General features: G+C 46.0%; 1 protein-coding gene across 6 annotated transcripts in view; it reads left to right on the forward strand.

Annotated features, from left to right (window-relative positions):
• The window catches only part of Ptch1 (patched 1), a 63787-nt gene that overhangs the window by 37001 nt on the left and 6770 nt on the right, over positions 1-20016 (forward strand). For all 6 annotated transcript variants that reach the window (XM_028891695.2, XM_028891693.2, XM_028891694.2 and 3 more), the window contains 8 exons: positions 1981-2099; positions 2679-3081; positions 3498-3807; positions 8705-8847; positions 10747-10930; positions 12600-12880; positions 14830-14967; positions 17001-17143. In XM_028891695.2, the coding sequence (XP_028747528.1) occupies positions 1981-2099; positions 2679-3081; positions 3498-3807; positions 8705-8847; positions 10747-10930; positions 12600-12880; positions 14830-14967; positions 17001-17143 (1721 nt within the window). The remainder of the gene's footprint in view (positions 1-1980; positions 2100-2678; positions 3082-3497; positions 3808-8704; positions 8848-10746; positions 10931-12599; positions 12881-14829; positions 14968-17000; positions 17144-20016) is intronic.

Here is a 20016-nt window from a genome sequence, read left to right on the forward strand (position 1 = left end):
TGGAAAATCTCGAGTCTTATTATTCCCAGCATTCCCTGCATCTGATTAGTCAGCAGTCCACACCTACTGCGAGTATGCCATTTCAAAAAGTCACCAGCCCCAACAAAAGCATCCAAACTAGTTAAGATGAGGACTTTGCATCAAACCTCCATTTGAATCTGATTGGCTGGGAAGCCTCAGGCTTTCTACATAATTGGTTCTGTCTGTAGCAAACTGTCCACATTCTGGTTACTGTGGGAATGCAGTGGGTGCATACTGACAGTCTGGCCTCCCATCACCTGTCACAGGACTGAGTGGCTCGAATCAAGAGTGTCTTTCTTGTCCTGTATCTTCCAACCAAGCATCTTGTATCTTCCTTGTTCCTCCTGGACCCTATTTTCATCTTCTCAACCTTTCTCAGGAAGCCTTCTTGGACCAGCCACCCTGTCCACCCAACCCATAAGCACTCACTCCCTGAGCTGCTGAGGGAGTTTTTTTTAATGACACATCTCAGGCTTGTATGCAGTTTATTTGTAGCTCTCTCTACTTGTCCAGCACCCAGCACAGACTAGACTTTAAAGAGAAGGGATAAATCTCCTAGATAGAGTCTCCAGTCACAGTAGTGACAGGAACCTGTCACACATGCTGCTTCATAAAGAAGCCTTCAGAGTCCTGCACATGCGTTTGAGCTGTAGTTAACCTGTTCTGTTGGAATTGATGAGGTCCTTTTAAAATCAACTCAGGACAGAGTTGGCAATGTAGAAGACTTGGCTACTTTGTAGCTCTGTAGACTTAACGGGACTCTTTATTGAAGGGCCTGTCTTCCAGATTGCTGTTTCACCTGCAGCATAAACCAACACTCCCTTTAAAAAGCCCTTTGTGAAGTGTCTCTTGGTTTTTAATTCTTGATACCAGTGATGGCCATGCCTCCTTTCCTCACTCCGATCCATTTTCCTATTCTGAGAAGGTCTCAGAAGCTGTCCTTTGAAAGCTCTGCTAGGAGGTTTTACTTTTTAAATGAATTTCTGATTATTTCTTGGCTATTTAGCATTCCCTTTCCATTTTCCTTTTCTGCTTCTTGTCCACTTCTCAGAACAGCACTGCCCTTGGATGTCCTGTCGGCTCTGCCTAAAAACAGCGCAATTTTGCAATTTTTACTAGGTCAGCAGGAGATCTGCCCAAGTGCTGCAGAACCTAACCCTGTGTTTATTCTAGGTTATAGAGTGGCTTTTGAATCCATACTTATTTATTCTACAGACTATAATCACACACAGGAATTTCTTTCTGCTTAACTCTCCTTGACCTTGGCTGTTGCTCACTAGAACACCCCAAAAGCTGCTCCTGAGGCTATTTGGAATGTGCCTATTAAAAACCTCAGGGGACATGTGTGAAATTTTAATTCATGTTTTAAAGGTGACATGTTGATAGGCTTGATCTACTTTATATACAGAGTATTAATCAGGATTGTGGGAACTCTTAGAAATGTTCTGGAAGGAAAATGTTTTTTTTTGTTTTGAAGTGAAACATCTCAAGTTTTTTTTTTTTTTTTTTTTGCCTGGCTTTGTAGATGTGGTCTGGTAGGGTTAGCAAGTCAGCAGTAGTTTCACTCCAACCTGTGTAACTTTGGGGCTCTCCCATTTCCATTACACACAGCCTGTTAGTGGTGAGGAGGGGAGGAGACACCTCACTGTCTGCCAGCTCTGCTTCACTGTGGAGCCGCAGGTTATTGAGAGAGCACTGTTGTCTTTGTGTGGGGTGCTGGGGAGATGACTAGTGGTTAAGAGCACTGTCTGCTCTTCCAAAGAACCCACATAGTAGCTCACATCTCAGATCCCAGGGGTCTGACACCCTCTTCTAGCCTCTGAGGGCACTGCATGCACATGGTGCACAGGCAAACACTCATGCACATAAAATGAAAATTACAAAAGAGATGCTTGCTTGTACAGCAGCAGGCTAACTAGCAGGTGTGTTGACTGACTCCTTCCGTTCTTTCTGCTCCAGGCTGCCGTGGTAGTGGTGTTCAACTTTGCCATGGTGCTGCTCATTTTCCCTGCAATTCTCAGTATGGATTTATATAGACGAGAGGACAGAAGACTGGATATTTTCTGCTGTTTCACAAGGTACATTTTCAGGGTCCTGGGGCCTGTATTGGACGTATAGAAAGACTGTTTAGAGAACCCTTCCAGTCTGTGGGCTTCTTCTGAGGGGATTAGCTAATAGGGTTTAGGCTGGTGTGATGAGGGCAGGGAAGGGTATTAGACAAAGGACTCCTTGGCACGTGTGAGCTCTCACACTTCCCCCCTCTGATTATGCCCAGAAACCTCCCCTGGAGATTCTGCTGCTTATGGTCTCTCCATCATGAACCCATGTTTGTTCAGGACTGTTTGGTAGCTCTTTGGAGCAGAGGAATGCTGAAAACCACCTGTTTAGAAACACAGGGTGGTGGATTTTGTTTTTAGTTTTTTAGTTCTTTGGAGTTGTGCTTTGTGCAGGGGTCTATCATCATTTCAGGATCCACTGTGGATTTGGCTTGGACTTGATCACATCTGTGTCTAGAGCAGCCAGGTGATGCAGAGAAACAGTACATGTTTCTCTCCTAAGTCAGTGGTGTCAGCAGGTAGCATCAGTTCTTAGCAGAAATGAAAGCCCACTCTCCATCACGGCCACACACTACAGTGTGTTTTTCTCTTGTCTTTCAGCCCCTGTGTCAGCAGGGTGATTCAGGTGGAACCACAGGCCTACACAGAGCCTCACAGTAACACCCGTTACAGCCCCCCACCTCCTTACAGCAGCCATAGCTTCGCCCACGAAACACACATCACCATGCAGTCCACTGTTCAGCTCCGCACAGAGTACGACCCTCATACACATGTGTACTACACTACCGCTGAGCCACGATCCGAGATCTCTGTACAGCCTGTCACCGTCACGCAGGACACCCTCAGCTGTCAGAGCCCCGAGAGCACCAGCTCCACCAGGGACCTGCTTTCCCAGTTTTCAGACTCCAGCCTTCACTGCCTCGAGCCCCCCTGCACCAAGTGGACGCTCTCTTCGTTTGCAGAGAAACACTATGCTCCTTTCCTCTTGAAACCCAAAGCCAAGGTAACCTTCCACCATGTGTGCTTTCCTGCCTTGAAGAAAAATATGTGAACTGTTGGCACCTTTGGGATCCATCCTCGTGTGCACGTGTGCTTCAGGACATGCCCACCAAAGTCAGACTGCAAATTTCAGGGCCGCTTTAATGAGCACACTCCTACATGGGGAGGTTCCGTGTAGCAGATATTATTATGAATATAAATGAGGTCCTCAGTTTATATGCATTTTTATTCTTGGTGAGATTACTTAAAAAGATGATTTAGTGTGGTTTATGCTTTTCCCTCTGGGAGACTGACCCCTAAGATGCCATGCTAAGTGTGGGCTGTTTATGTGAGAAGAATAAAGGAAGCAGTTGGTGCTGGTATTGGAGGTATCAGGAATGTTCTTTTGGGTCTCATCCGGTGCCCTTCTCTCTGTTGCAGGTTGTGGTAATCCTCCTTTTCCTGGGCTTGCTGGGGGTCAGTCTTTATGGGACCACCCGAGTGAGAGACGGGCTGGACCTCACAGACATTGTCCCTCGGGAAACCAGAGAATATGACTTCATTGCTGCACAGTTCAAATACTTTTCTTTCTACAACATGTATATAGTCACCCAGAAAGCAGATTACCCAAATATCCAACACCTACTTTATGACCTTCATAAGAGTTTCAGCAATGTGAAGTATGTCATGCTGGAGGAGAACAAGCAACTTCCCCAAATGTGGCTGCACTACTTCAGAGATTGGCTCCAAGGTAGGGCATGCGGCAGGATGTGCCATCCTCTGCTTTCCTTCCTCAGTCTCACCCACAGTGATTCCCTTCTGTCCACTGTATGAAAGAAAGTGTACCATCATAATGGAACAGCTTTATCGTGTGTGTGTGTGTGTGTGTGTGTGTGTGTGTGTTGCCTGCATGGTATGTGCATCAATTATGTATCTGGTCCCTGAGTTCAGAAGAGGACATTGGATTCCTTGGAACTGGAGTTGTGGGTGCTGGGAACTGTTAACACATTTGTGAACACACACTGGGGAAAGACGTTAGAAAACAGGGAGCCTGGAGGCTTCTATTGCTCTTTTCCCTTTGGATGGTGGCCAGTTGAGTGACCAAGTGAGACAGGAGTATTTGGTGAGATTTCTGAGCGGTCTGCTAAATTACAGACTACTGTAACGGTGGATTTGGGGTCAGCCATTGCATATTTTAAACATCTTTTTAATTTTTGTTCATATACATGGGGTTCATAGCAAATTTGAGTAGAAGGTGTAGAAATTGCTCGCTCCCCCCCCCCAGGCCTTCCCTGTGTGTCAATAGCCAACACTAAAATGTACGTGTTTCATCTTCAAATTGATGTTTGACACTATTGTCTTCCAAGGAGCTTCATGCCAACTGTCCTTCCATTTGTGATGAACTTAGAAATGTTTACCCACATACTGCTGTTTCTGAAGGGGCAAATCCTGCTGCTCCCCCCGCCCCGCCCCTATTTTACCTGTTGATTTGTGTGTGAGGGTGACCATGTGCATACCACAGTGTGCATACTGAGACAGCTTTCCTCCTTCTACCATGTGGGGCCTGGGGATTGAACTCAGATCTTCAGGTTTGGTGCCTTTTACTCCCTTAGATACATCTTTAGGAAATATTATTAGTCTGCCGGAGAAAAATATAAGATGGACTAAATTTGCTTGTAACTGCTGACTGACTGAGTATAAACGCATTCAGTGGTTTCCAGAACATCTGTTAATGTTGACACGGGTAGACAATCAGGACCATTATCCACACAATTCAAGCAAAATTGCTTTTATTGGAGCACCCAAATAAATTACAACTCCAGCATATGTTGGCTTAGATTATCCCAGTGGCTGTCTTAATTTCCCACTTAATTAGGCTTATTTAAACACATATTTAAGTGCTCTTTTTGTCTTAAGTCAGTACTCCTGCATGTAAAAATCGGGCAGCCAGTTTTCTTATGAGTCTGCATTAGGTGATAAACTACTTAGTTTGACGGGAATTAGTGTTGAGCAGTGACCAGAATTTGCTTATGCATGTGTGCCAGGTCCAACTTTGAGGGAAGGTGGAGAAAGCATCATTTTATTGTTACAGACCAGGAAGTCCAGGAGATTAACTTGAATTCACCCCAAGTTTTATTTTCTTACACTCGGTTCTCAACGCATTATTTTTTAAGTAGTGAATTAACAAAGAGCCAAACAGTTGCCAGAGTCTCTGCTTTTCTCCTCACCCCCTCCACACACACACACACATTGACCAAAGACATGCAAATAACTTGCCACAAATGACAAAGAGGTCTGCTGTGCTGAGTGGAGGAGGGTGTGGTAGAAGGAGCTCTCCGTGTCTTAGGCCAGTGCCTTCCCTTTGGTGAGGTTGGCTGGGGTTGGGAAGAGTGCAATAGACCCTCTCTTTAGGCAGTTTGAAGGCCAGTCTTCTAAAAACAGTATTAGAGACAGTCTCTAGTTTCTCCTCTTGTAAGACCCAAAACATTTGGATGCATAAATACCTATATAGTTGAACTACAATTTGGTTGCTAAGCAAGCAGTACCCAGCCAAACTGTTATGTGGGTACCTGCTAAGAAGTCAGAATCCCATGTGGCCATGGAGCTGTAGTGCCTCAGTGGGTCCTCCAGAGCACTGCTCACAGACACCAGGGCCCTTGGCTGCTGAGTGGTTGCTCAGGTCTTTGAACATTTCCTTGGAGGAAGCAGTTCTCGCAGCAGCATTTCTTCCAAATGCTTGGTGTATTTTGAAGTCCATTCAACTGTGCCATCTCATTTAATTTTGTTTTTTCACTCCTAAAAGATATTTAATGGCTAACACAGGGATTATCTGGTGTTGTTTTCAAAGTCGGTCCTGAGGTAGAACCCAGGGCAGCATTCTACCTTTTAGATATAGCCCCAGCTCTCCTAGGACATCGGTGAACATGCACATAAAGGAGGTGAAGTTAGAGGTGATGTACATGTGCATCATGTACAGGTGGCATTTATTTTTAATTCATACTGAATTACGTGAACGAAATAGATTATCATTTCACTTCTAGAGGCTTGTATATTTGGGTGAATCCTGTAGCCCAAACTTAAAAATAATTTTTTTATAAAATGTTGCTAATAAGAGAACTGCAGCTGAAATGTAAGGTTTTGCTGTAAACTGTTGGAATGTAAGTGTCAGCCAAGGGACAAGTGTTTGGTGTCTAGCCCATGGTAGTTAAGATTTTCAGTGGTTAGTCAGAAAATACTGAACTAGTTGTGGAAAAACTCAACTAGTCATAAAGTCAGTAACTGTAGAGTGCATTGGGTCAGCGTTGTAGGAATATGTTCTGAATTGGCTGCAGGGCAGACCCTGCAGCTCTGATCTTTGGCTTCCCTGAATAGTGCAGAAGTCTCTGTGTGAGCATACCTTTGCAAATGCACTTGGTTGCCTACTGTGACACCAGATGCTGCTGGTACATTGGCTAAGTTACTGGTGTTATCCATGCATTTGGTGATTCTCCTGGACAGCATACTGCTCTCAGAGTGAGTTTCCACAATGAGTAATACGTGTGGAGTTTGGCTTTGGGCTGCCTGGGTTCAAAGCTTAGCTCTGACTCTTGAACCTTTCCAATGATAGTGCTGATTAGCCTCTCAGGAGGTGAGCATTAGAACTGACCGAATGCTAGGGAAGGTGGACTGTGTGGAGTAGCCCTTTAACACTGAGCCAAGAGGAAGGTTAGAGCCATGCAAGTCTGGAGTCATAAAAGCTCTCCTCTCTCATTTTTCCTCTCTCCTGGCTTGGCAAACAGACCAGGCCCCTTGTGGGGGGTTGGGAGTGGTTGTCCTCCTCTCCTGTTTATTTTTTTCCAGAATGGGGGTAGGGAAGGACTTTGGGTCATAAAATAACATCTGCTCGGCCCTGCCTGTGCAAACCTTACTGTGGAAAAGTCCGTCTGAGACTGAAGATTGCCACGCTGGTGGTCCCTCTGCCTGCCTCCTCCAGCCCCTGAAGTACAGGGCCCACAGGTGACCCGGCCTACACCCTGGAGACAATGCCCACATCATAATAATATTGGAGGGAGGCTTTTGTTTTAAGGGCAGCCCCACCTCCTCCCGCTCCCCAACCCCAAACACCTCACCATGCTGAGCATTCACAGAACATGTATTTTTGTTGTTTAGTTTGTTTTTGGTTTTGTCTTTGAAGTTCCTCTAGTCATGTCCTGAAATGGAGTAAAATGCATCTCTCTGAGCAGAGGTGTCTAACTCAACAGGATAGGGGTCTCCGGAGCACCTGGGACTTAGGGAGTCTACTTGGGAGGTGACTGAGGAGCAGAGCTGGGTGGTGAGGAGAGTGCCTTCCAGGCAGTGCTCAGACCCTAAGACTGGGTCACCAGGGCCTTGTTTTCTCGTCCAGCATGCTTATCTCTTTACAGCTGTAACCAAGTGTCAGGTCTGTAATGATGGTTTTGATTACCGAGGCCAAGCCCAGCTGTGTGCGGTAAGCTGGTGGGCTCACCCATCCCCCAGCCCAGAAAGCTCTTTCTCTCCTCTCCCAGGGCTTGCTGTTTGCCATTTGTTCTCAGACAGATCCAGATTTCCTCGTGCTCCTTCTCCTCCACGTGGAAGGGTGGCAGAGAGGAAGAGAGCAGGAGGAGAGTGAATAGGTGTTGGCTGTGATCTTTACACAACCTGGCAGCGGATCCCACAGCTTGTATTAGCTACACAAGTCAAACAGATGGATCAGATTGACAGAGTCGTGTTCGCTCGCCTGGGCTCCAGGGGCAGCCAAGCTGCTGTTGGAAGTTGGGAGCTTGAATGGGATTTTACTGCTCTGGGTAGAGTTTCTGGTCCTGTTGAGGAACTCCGGGCATGCTCCCTGTGTGCCATGAAATGGTTAATGGATGTAGTATGTGTCTTTCTCTTCTCCCTTGCTTGCTAGAATAGGCCTGAAGTTTGTTTGTTTGGTTTTTGTTTTTTAAAGAGTTGAGCTAGCCATAGTGGAGCTCACCTTTAATACCAGCAGTTGGGAAGCAGACGCAGGTAGGTGGATTTCTGTTAGTTCCAGGTCAGCCTAATCTACATACTGAGGTCAAGGTATAGGCCAGGAAGGGATACATAGTGAGACCTTGTCGAGAGAGAGAGAGAGAGAGAGAGAGAGAGAGAGAGAGAATTTGATCTTTATCTTTTTTTAGGGGGTGGGACAGGGTCACTCTTTATGGCTGTTCTGGAACTCACTATGTAAACCAGGCTGGCCTTGAACTCACAGGAATCTGCCTGCCTCTGCTTCCTTAGTGCTGGGATTAAAGGCTTGTGCCACTATTCCCCCTCCCCTTTCTGGGGGTGTGTGGGGACCACAAGAGGACATCTCCCTTGGAGTTACAGGCAGTTTGTATGCCCTCCAAAGTGGGCTCTGGGATCTGAGCTTGGATTCTCTGGAAGAACAGCAAGTGCTCTGAGCCATCTGTCTAGCTCCTGGACTTCTGCTCCTCAGTTTAAGTGGATCATGTGTTTTTCTTCTCCTCGCTGAGCAGCGATGGCTAGCACCGCAGTCCTTTCTTAAGTGAGAGAAAGCTGTAGATAAGTCTCCCGCCCTGCCCACTGTCCTCGGCGTACTCCCTCAGGACCAGGCGGCCTCTTGGTCCAGGTTTTAATGTGCTGCACATGTTTGCTGTTTCCAGGACTTCAGGATGCATTTGACAGTGACTGGGAAACTGGGAGGATCATGCCCAACAATTACAAAAATGGCTCGGACGACGGGGTCCTCGCCTACAAACTCCTGGTGCAGACTGGCAGCCGAGACAAGCCCATCGACATTAGTCAGGTATTCCCACTGTTTCAGGGCACTCTAAACAACAACTTCTAGGCAGCTGACCCCTGGAAATTGGGTCGGCAGTGTGTGATCCCAGTTTGTGTTCCATAAGGGTCTGAAGTGAGGGGAGATAGTAACTGTGACCTCGAGCCAGCCAGGAAGCCTTCCTTTCCCTTCTCGTCAGTTAGGACAGGTGTTACCTCCAACACAGTAGCAATGAGCAGAATACGGGGGTGTTGACAGTGCTTTTCCCAGTGACGCATACTGGGCTTTCAGAGTTTAACACATTAGTATGGCGTATTCAGACATTGGACAATGGATTTGTTGGTTAACAGTCATTTGAACAGAGGTTGGGTAGATGGGTGGCTTAGAAGATCAGAGAGGTCATTAGGATAGTGGAAGGATGTATTAATGCTTTAGGGTCAGCTTGGCCCCAAGAGTAGATGTTAAGAACAGGCAGCTTGCTGTGGCCTGAATATAGCAAACAGAGGCATGCACCCTCCCTACATTGCTCCACCTCAGTAATGAGGGCTGTTCTTTTTGATCGTCTTCTGTATTTGAAGCACTTGATCTCTGGCATATCCCTTCTGGTTTCCTTGGGCATGTGCAGGGTACATTTGCACCCTGGATTTGGAGTGAGTCCTAGGCCTCTTTGCTCTTCGTAGTTTGCTTTCTCTATCTTTAGGCAGAAAACATCATGTTAATGATCTTCTCGGCAGCTCTGTACATTGTCTTCTCCCTTTTGCTGGCATTAAAGGTGACAGATTTACAAAGTACATTGTTCGGTCATTGTGGAGTGTGAAGTTTGGTGCTTTATAGTGGCATGCAATGGGCTGTCAGGTCTGACAAGGGTATGGCAGACCAGTCTGCCTGAGAGGATAGAGCAGAGACATACTGAATTGGACTTAGGAATCAGGGAGCCTGTGGGATGCCTGTGGTGGGGCTAGGCACCAAGATACCATTTCCTCTCCCGGGAGAAAGAAGAGCATGCTGCATGCACGGAGGCCAGGAGCTGTGCTATGTAATTCCAGAGACAGTCTGAGGACCTACAGTTGTTAGAAATCCCGTGGATTAATTGAATCCAGATCCCTGCCGTCTACTTCTCTCCATCTCTTCCACGCTCTTTATTCTTCCACTCTTTTCTCTGTGAACTGCTGTCACTGGTGTTTTTCATTTTGTTAAAAAAGACCAAACGTTGGAAGAAGGCCTGGATCTAAAGTAAACAGGAAATTTTTTTTCGGTGTATCTACCATATTTATAATCCACACTCTGTCTCATAGTGTCTTTGACTCAAGCAAAGCCCACAAGACCTACTGTGGGAGCAGATGTGGCCACTGCATCTGACCAGGGCTCAGAAGTAAGATTACTCAGAAGGGCCCTGGCTTTACATCATTGTCTTCCACTTTCTGGCAATGGGCATTTTTTGAATACACAGGTCATCGGAGGCTGTGTTAGCAAAATTTATACAGATGTTGTTTTATTTTATAGCTCCCCTCCATTTACTGGGTGGTATTTCCTTCAGTGTTAACAACAGAGGTTAACTGCACACAGACGTGGATGGGGATGCTTGCCAGGTTTCCCCCCTGCCCCTCCTGTAAATATGGTTTTCCAGATTGTTCATTACCCGCCTTGGCTGCAGACAGTCTCTTTTAGCATCCAGATTTAATTGGTTCAGCCGATTCCTGGGCCATCTGCAGAACCTGTGTTTGCTGTAAACACACTGGTGATTGCATCCCCCAATAAGTGCATTTTGAAAGACATCAAAGGTATTTTTGAGGGACTTAGGGCACTGTCAAGCCATGGGCATTCTACTGTTTGTTGGAAATGTGGGTACAAAGCTTTACTATCCCAGCAGGAGTGTGTTTACCTCACAGCCTGCTCTGAATGACCTCTGTTCTTCCCATTTTGTAGTTGACTAAACAGCGTCTGGTGGATGCAGATGGCATCATTAATCCCAGCGCTTTCTACATCTACCTGACGGCTTGGGTCAGCAACGACCCTGTAGCTTACGCTGCCTCCCAGGCCAACATCCGGCCTCACCGACCAGAGTGGGTCCACGACAAAGCCGACTACATGCCAGAGACCAGGCTGAGAAGTAAGTAGCAGTCTATCCAGAGAGGCTGGGAGCTCTCAGAGGCTCCTGTAGTTGCTGCCTGGAGCTCAGCAACAGCCTCATTCGTTGACACTACCCAGGGTTCAAAAGTGTAAATAGAACAATATATTTCTTTTAGTTTAAAACTCTGGGAGACAGACGAGGATGTGTAATGGAATACAGCCCTGCACTCTCACTTTGAGAAATAAGCGTTTCTAACCTCCTTTTGTAGCCTTAACTCCAGGCATCTCTCCTGATGCCAGCTGTTCCATGTGAAAGCTGGGGACGCCTCCACATTGAGTGTTATTTTACTATTGCCGAGTTTTATCGCTAGGGATTATATGTTTATCTTAACTTTGTCAACTCTGGTGTTGAAGGGATTTTTGGCATGTTGGGTCATTTCTATAAGCCACCAAGCACCTGTGCTCTGTCAGAGCTGTTTAAACTGGAGAAGAAAAGTCTGTATACATCAGTGTTCTCCTCTTCCCTTCACCTCTAAGCCTAGGGTTTGAAAGGTGGCTCTGTGTGGATTTAGTTTGCATTTATGTTAGAGATGTTAGTAGCAGCATATGCTTTGGCTATTGGGCCAAGAGAAGACATGAGAAAGAAGACGGATCCCTTTGCAAACAGGGCAGGCAGCAGTCTGAACTCCCCTGTACCAACCCCCAGAGACTGGTGGCAAGCAGCCAAGGCTTGTCTTAATGAAAATTTATAGTTGAGATTATAATAGGGCAAATCATGTTTAGCAAGTCAACTGAATGACCCCAAAGGGTGTGGAACACACAGGGCAGTAACTAGATGCTTGTTGTGTGAGGATTTCTTCCCCTCTTGCTGAAGACTTAGCATTGCATTAGAAAAGCAGGCAAGGTTTAAGTTGCAAGGTCACTAAAGGACAAGAAAGTAAAGTGTCTTTTCTGCAAGGCATGACTCTGGGATTACTTTGGTCTTATAAATAAATGGTCAAGGAGAGCAAATTGAATGTGGAAACGAAAAGGTGTTTTCAACATTGAAGTCTTACAGCATTTAGAGTTCTCACAAATGGTAGTTGTTTCTGGAATAATAAAATCAAAGACTTAAAAAAATGCAGATCACAGAGGCCTTCTGCCTTCCTCACTCTTCACCCACTTGCCACCACCAAATAAAAACCAAAGGGCTGATTCTGGGCTCAGGAGATGACTCACTGGGTAAATGAGCTTGCCACACAAGCATCAGGACTGGGTTTGAATCCCCAGAACTCACACAAAGCTGGGTGTGGTAGTGTACCTGTAACCCCAATGTATAAGACAGGATGAGAGGGGGATGGGAAATGTTCCTGGGAGCTCCAGGGCTAGCTAGCCTGGAATATGCAATAGCAAACAGCAAGAGACTTGTCACTAGGAAGGTAGAAGGAAAAGATTGACATCCAAGGTCGTCCTCTGACCTCCACATGTATGCCTGAAGTGGGCACACGCAGTAAAAACATATGGATTGTTAGTGAGAAATTTTAAACCATCTCTGAATATTGTGAAAGCCCAGAATCATGTATTGTTTGCCTTTTCTGTTGGAAGAAAGATAATGAGTGAATTTCTGGGAAGTTCTCTCTTTATTATATTACATACCCAACATCTGTGGAGTTGGGGTGGAGGAGGCTCTTTCCTGAGGCCCTCATTCACCCTGCTTCTTCTTTGTCCAGTTCCAGCAGCAGAGCCCATCGAATATGCTCAGTTCCCTTTCTACCTCAACGGCCTGCGAGACACCTCAGACTTTGTGGAAGCCATTGAAAAAGTGAGAATCATCTGTAACAACTACACGAGCTTGGGGCTGTCCAGCTACCCCAATGGCTACCCCTTCCTGTTCTGGGAGCAGTACATCAGCCTGCGCCACTGGCTGCTGCTGGCCATCAGTGTGGTGCTGGCCTGCACGTTTCTGGTGTGTGCAGTCTTCCTGCTGAACCCCTGGACGGCTGGGATCATCGTGAGTTTACTATAAGGGTCTTTACAGAAGTCGGATTCCTTTCAGCATAGCTCTTTCTGCAGCCAGGAAGTTTTGTTTATGTCTGGGCCTTTGGAGGAGGAGGGTATAGATTGCATCATCTGTAAGATATTTATTCTACTTGAGGTGGTGAGGTTCATGGGGAAGGTAGAGCCTCTAATGGCCAGAATCTGTGTCCCCTCTCACACAGCATTAAAACATGCATGTATAAGATAGGAGGCTTTTTAAGCACACTGCATAAAGGCACTGAAATTTTACTTAAAAAAAAAAAAAAAAACCAAAGCATAACTAATTTTCTAATTGGAAAGTTATTTTGTGGCCGCATCTCCATCCTAATAATGTATAGAAGGTTCTTTGTGTGTCATGGGGAAGCCTGCACAGAGAAGTTAAGACAGATGCAGGGGTGGGGATGACATGTGGGCTCTTGGTGCATCGTGTACGCTGTAACTACTGGGGAAATGATAAATTGCCTCTCATGGCTAGTTTGGAGCATCTTCTCTCTAGGTTACCCTCAGATTTGAAGTGAGTCTCATGTAGAGTCTGGCATCCTGGCATTAAGTCCCATGAACTGTGGTATAGTCTTTAAAGTGCCAGAATTATAAAAACAGATTTTGTTACTGTGCTGAATCTGGGCAGCAGGTACATTAAAGGTAATTGTTTAGTCTGCAGAAGCCTTCACAGCACTTAAGTCATGGATGGCGTCCATCTTTCTCTGTTTCTCCCAACCTCTGCCACCACCCACTGTCCTATCCCCAAGCAAGAAAGATCATTTACTTTCATTCCTCCGTGTGGTGGAAGTCGGGGAGGCTCACGAGAACGTCCTTGGTTGTGAACCAGTTCTTTCCTCCTTGGCCGAGGAAACGCAGATCTTCCTTGTAGGTTTTCATGCCATTCTCCACACTGTAGAGGGAAGAGGAAAGGCTCCAAAGCTGTGGACCCGGTAGCACTTCCCATCTCTTGAAAGCACAGAGGCCCAGTAACCTGACATGCTGGTGGCCCAGCCCACTCCCCAGGCTCTTCTTTGGTCTGTGGGCTCTCCAACCAAAGCACAATTCCTTTACCTACAGAATCCTTTATTCACCCCATCCTATCAGCTTTCCTTAGGCTGCAGCTGTAACAGTCAAAACACTGCAGTATGAACTCAAAGAGTTAAAGAACACTTTCCGGTGCTTAAGGTTAAAGCCTTGTTGTGGACCACGGTTGTCCTAGGTATTGGCTCTGGGACCTCTATACCAGAGTACCCCAGGCCCAAGTTGGGTATATTAAAGCACTACTGTATTTGCATGTAACCTGTGCTCACTCAACTGTTTCTAGTAACTGTGTTGCTGATGAAATAATAGTGGGAAAAGGCTGGACTCTGATAGTATACTTCTTTATAGATGGCTCCAGAATGTGGTCTCTTTATTTTTCCCTTTCTAGGATAGGAGCAGAGAAAAATAATTTGCAAAGAATACTTAAACTGATAGATATGGAGATAGCTCGGTCAAGCTGGGTGTGGTAATGTGTGATTAGGGAGGCAGAAACAGGAGGAGACCTGACCAGCCAGCCTAGCCTGATCAGTGAACTTCAGGTCTCAGTGAGAGAACCTGTCTCAGTGGAGACTCCAGAGAGCAACACCAGCTTTACTTCTAGTTTACACATGTACACACACACACACACACACACACACACACACACAAAACTAAACTTTGCCTTTGCAAAAACTCTTTTTAGCCTGACAGTAAGTTGTGCAAACATCTCCCTTCAGCAGGCTGTTGAAATGTAAGGCGTGTCCAGAGGTGAAGGACGGTAGTGCTTTTCTGTAGTATTCAGGTGACAGGTTTTTTTGCTCCCCGTCTTAGACAAAGCCGCACTGGGATTGTTGATTTGCACTGTTGGCTGCTCCTAGTATCCCTTGTACCAATCACTACCTGTTGTGTGCCTTCCTCAAGGTCATGGTCCTGGCTTTGATGACAGTTGAGCTCTTTGGCATGATGGGCCTCATTGGGATCAAGCTGAGTGCTGTGCCTGTGGTCATCCTGATTGCATCTGTCGGCATCGGAGTGGAGTTCACCGTCCATGTGGCTTTGGTATGAGAGGTCCTTCGGGGAAATTGGCTGACTGGGCAAAGGAACCTGGGCCTTTTGTTTTCTACATGTCACAGGGACAGCTTCAAGCACAGTTTTCTCAAGGAAGTCTGAAATGTTTTGGGGGTTCTTAATCTCTTGGGGAGTCCTAGATAAGAGACAAGGGAATAAAAATGATTGCTCACCACAGTCGTGTGTTGGGACTGTAAAGACTGCACATCGATACTGGTTTGTTGTCGTTTGTTGGGTTTTTTTTTTTTTTTTTTTTGACTAGTAGCACACCTGTCCTGAAGTTGTCACTGTGGTCCCAAGATATTCTGTGTATTTAGGCAAACATCCATCCAGTTTTAAGTACAATCATAAAGTGGGGGTGAATAGAGCAAGACCACCCTCAGGCTTGGTGGGGATAGCATAATTGAGGGTAAGGTGAGCTGGCAGCCACAGAAATACCCTCAGGCCTGTGAACGAAAGCTCGGGTGCACAGCCCTGAAGAGCCTGCTCTTCCACCTCAGCCCACCCATCTCTGTAGACCTCCCAGCTTCTCATGCATCCATGGCAGCAGAAAACAAGAGAACCAGGGATGCTTTCACCAGGACCTTGGCCTTCTTTCTTTACACACTGCCTTGTGTTGGAAGAAATCAACCTCAAAGAGAGTCTAGAATCCAAAAGATGAGCCAGCTGCACACACTGATGAGAAAATTAGTCAAAAGCCTTGTAGCAGTGTGCAGTTTACTTTCTGCCTACAGATGTGCTCACATCCTGAGTACCTGGGGCTGTTAACAGGCATTCAGTAAATAAGTACTGACTGAGTAAATTCTGGTGTTTGGAATGCCCAAGCTGGGAAACTCAGCTCTTGGCCTGAACCAAGTGATGTTAGCATGGCTTCTCCACATTGTCCTTGGAGCTTAGCACGTGGTATGTGCCTCCTGTAACCTCTCAGAACTGTCCCCGCACTCACAGGCTGTGGACTTGGATGTTCAGAAAGAATGTTTTGAAGCTATTAGTAAGATGATGATTTAGAAACAATATCTTAGAATTGTGTGTGTGTGTGTGTGTGTGTGTGTGTAGGTTCACATGCTTGTAGAGGCTAGAGGGTAACAAATACTGTTACTGAGACTCCATTCACCTTATTTTGGGGGACAGTCTCTCACTGGCCTAGAGCTCATTGAGTAGGTTAGGCTGGCTGATCAGCAGGGTCCAGGGATCTGCCTGTCAGATTATAAGCCTGGCCCATCATGCTTTGGGTTTTATTCAAGATAATGCATCACTAACTATGGCCCAATAATATGAACAGGGCGTTGTAGTGAAACCAAGTAAACATTCTAGGAGCTAAGCAGTAAAATCTTGAGCATATGTTTTGGAGAGAAAGATAGAGGCAACATCCAGCATTTCAGGCAGACCTGAGGCTGGGACTTTAGCTAAGTTGGTAGAGGACTTGCCTAGCATAAGCTCACAACTAACTGTAACTCCAGCTCCAGTGGATCTCATGTCCTCTTTTCTGTCCTCTGTGGGCACCAGGCAAGCACATGGTGCACAGACATATACATGCAGGTAAACACCCATACACATAATACTTTTCTTCAGAAGACCATTAGAATAAAGACAAATGCTTTATCATGACGTTATAAACGCAGTCATCCTTTTGGCTTTATTGCTACATTTTAGATGATTTCTTTTTTCCTCTTAACAACAGAATAGTCTCTTTGAGGTGACTCTAGCTACCTACTTGAACTTAAGAATTACTTACAGGGTGGGGGCTACAGCTGAGGTGGTGGTAAGGTGCTCGTCTCACCTACAGGAGGCCCAGGCTCTACCCCAGCACCACATAAAACCAGGCATAGCAGCACATACCTGTAAACCCAAGCACTCTAGAAGTGGAGCCAGGAGGGTTAAGTTCAAGGTCATTCTTGTACAGTAGTGAGTTTGAGGCCAGCCTGAGATACATGAGAAAATTAACAGAACCCAAGTATAGACAGTTGAGCACTTCACCACGTACAGTCCAGAAATGTGACCATCTCAATTCTTCCTTTGCTCAGGCCTTTCTGACAGCCATTGGTGACAAGAACCACAGGGCCATGCTTGCCCTGGAGCACATGTTCGCTCCTGTTCTGGACGGTGCTGTGTCCACTCTGCTGGGCGTACTGATGCTTGCAGGGTCCGAGTTTGATTTCATTGTCAGGTAAGCAGAAGTGGAATAGGAGACTTCGTGTAGTCTCTGGCTTTTCCTCTGTCTGGTAGGTGGCAGCATCTCAACCTGTCTGAGGCATGCAGACAAGCTCTCTTAGAAGCTTTCTGGTCTGGTATCTTGGAAGACATAAGAGGAAAAGTTAGAGCAGAGGCAGCTGCACAGCTTGAAGCTAGAGTCACCTGGTATCCCAAGTGTTGAGATTGCCGTTGGGTTCCGATAATTAATAATGTTCAGCTTTGGTTTTCTCTCCTTCAGAACTTTGGGAGGGGCTGGGGATGTAGCTCAGTGGGGTGCCAGGCATGCATGAAGCATTGGATTCTGTCTCCCATGCCACATAAAAGAGGTGTGGGAGGCTCATCTCTATAGTCCCAATCCTTGGCTGTGTATTGAGTTTGAGACAACTAGGGATGCATGAGACCCTGCCTCAAAATAAACTGTAGAAAAAACTTAGCATACCTCCAGTGTAGTCATCTAGTTCTAAACTTTACACAGGAAATGAGTGCAGTGTACCCAGATTTTGTGTTTGGGTCCCTTCTGAGAGTTTACCAATGCTGAACATCTGACTTCAGGGTCACATTCAGGGGCTCCAAGCCTGGCCCATGTACTCTTCTTTGGATCACAAGGCATGATTTTGCTACTTGGTAAGATGGGTAAGATGGTAACTTTCCGAAGTGTAGAAGACAGTGAGTTTTCATTTAAAAAGAATCTTAAGATTGGAGCAAGAACTCTTTCCACAGTGCTGTTGGCCTCACTGGGTGTCTCTACTCCTAGGTGTGAACCTTGATCTATTGCAAAGAGGCAGAACCAGTGTCCTCTGTGTGTAAGATAGTAGATATTCTTTAGAATAAGGCAGAAAAACCCAGAGAGTGTGTGTGGTGCTCCATGTCTGGAGAGGTGACTTAATCAGGCTGTTCTTGGTAGCATCATTTGGTTTTTCTTTTATTGGTACTCTTTGAAACAGAACTACTCTGCGCTTCGCTATCTGGGCTAGAACTCCTGTATGGTCTGGCTGCTTCGTCAGACCACTCCTTAGGAAAAGCACTACTGTGTGTTTAACACAGGAAAGTGTGAGGAAGACAAGAAAATGCTTTTTTAAGGGATTGAGTGTTTGGGGGTTTGTTTGTTTATGAAACAGGTCTCATGTAGCTCAGGCTTGCCTCAAACTTGTGATGTAGCAGAGAATGGCTTTGAACTGCTGATTGTCCTGCCTTAGCCTCCTAAGTGCTAGAATTATAGGCATGTGCTTATAGCCTATATATACTATATACCACATCTGGCTCTAATATAACCTTTACATGTGTACACACATAGGCTGGCCAAGTAGGGAAGCTCACCTTTTCAGATAAAAAGAATTTTAGCTAGAAGTTTTAGTTGAAGATTAATGCAAAACAAAAGTTAGTTACATTGGGGGTGTAGCTCAGTGATACAGCAAGTACTTGCCGAAGGTGCGTGGGGCAAGTGGTTTCAATCCCCACTACCAGAGGAGAGAAAAGAGAGGACCAGTCTTGAGGCATTGGTTAGCCAGGCTTCCAGGGCGTCAGTCTTTCTGAATGAGGGCATGGTTGGCTCACTGTCTGGGGTGGAGGAAGCAGATTCATTTCAGTGTAGACAGCACCCTATATAACATGCTTCCTGATCATCTGGGGCTCTTAAAGTGCAGATTAACAGCGGCCTTTCCAGACAGCTCTCAGATGAGCCTGAGCATACTATCTAGACCAGTCTTCACACAGTCTATTGATAAGTTAGTGCTGATCAGTAGCTTCTCCTTTGCCAGAAACCGGTGAGATGGCTGCCTTACACTTAGATCCTGGTTTGGGTTCGTTCTGTTTTAAATGGTTGATTTGACATTTATTTCCCCTACACACTCTTACACAGGTACTAGCTTTGTCTTTCTAGTATGAAGCCCAATGCCAAATAGGACTGTTTTGGCATGGTCTCTAGGCTCTTCCAACATAAAGGTAATGCCAGCCTCATCTCATGAGTACCATTTTTTGTGACTACTGGCAAGTAGCACATAACCTACTCTGCTGTGTGGCTTATAGTCTGCCGGGATTGGGAGATACGAGTCTCCCCAGGCAGTTGAAAGCCAAGAGAAATAAATGTAGGGTGTGCTGGGACCTTGAAGGTTAGCCAGTGCACACCTTTGCAAAGGATCTCACAAAGCAGAACCCATTCCCTCCCTGTCTTAGCTGGGGCTGCTCATTCCCTCGCAGAGATATCAGAGTTCCTGTTTCAAGCACTTAGAAAGGCTTCCCATTTTCTAAAATAGGATGGATAAAGTCCTCACCAGAGTTGAATAAATGAGCAGACATTGTATACATGAAGCTGTCAGAAATCTAATTGGTCTGTTTATGTTGCAGCTAGATGGATGGGATGCAAATGTCTTAATGCCTGCCGCTGATATATGCCTCCACTGAAAGTTCTACAGTTTATGTTAGAGCAAGACATTGGTGGCTTGGGTTTTTACTAATGCAACTCAGAGGGTTCCAGTGTTTACAATAGCTGTGAGGTATTTGTATTTTTATAGGGATTCTCTCTCCTTTCATCTGATGTCAAAACATACATAGACATGGCATTGTAGGGTGGCTGTTCAGTTTTATGATTCAGGGGACCATTAACAGATAGATATCTAGCCCTCCCTCTTTCTTTCCAGAACATCCTAGCCCCACCCCACCCCCCAGCCCAGTTCCATCAAAGCCTTAGAAATCATTAGTTCCAGAAAAGCATCCTTGCGTGGAGTGTGCACCCTCCCGCTGTGCAGAGTGCCGACCAGAGGCGGGCCCTGGCTGACAGGTTTACCTTGGTATTCTTGAAGGATCCCAGACCTTTAGCCCTCAATGGTGGGAACGCAGAACTCGCTGTTC

This window comes from Peromyscus leucopus, chromosome 5, assembly GCF_004664715.2.
Source record: "Peromyscus leucopus breed LL Stock chromosome 5, UCI_PerLeu_2.1, whole genome shotgun sequence".
Lineage (NCBI taxonomy): Eukaryota > Metazoa > Chordata > Mammalia > Rodentia > Cricetidae > Peromyscus > Peromyscus leucopus.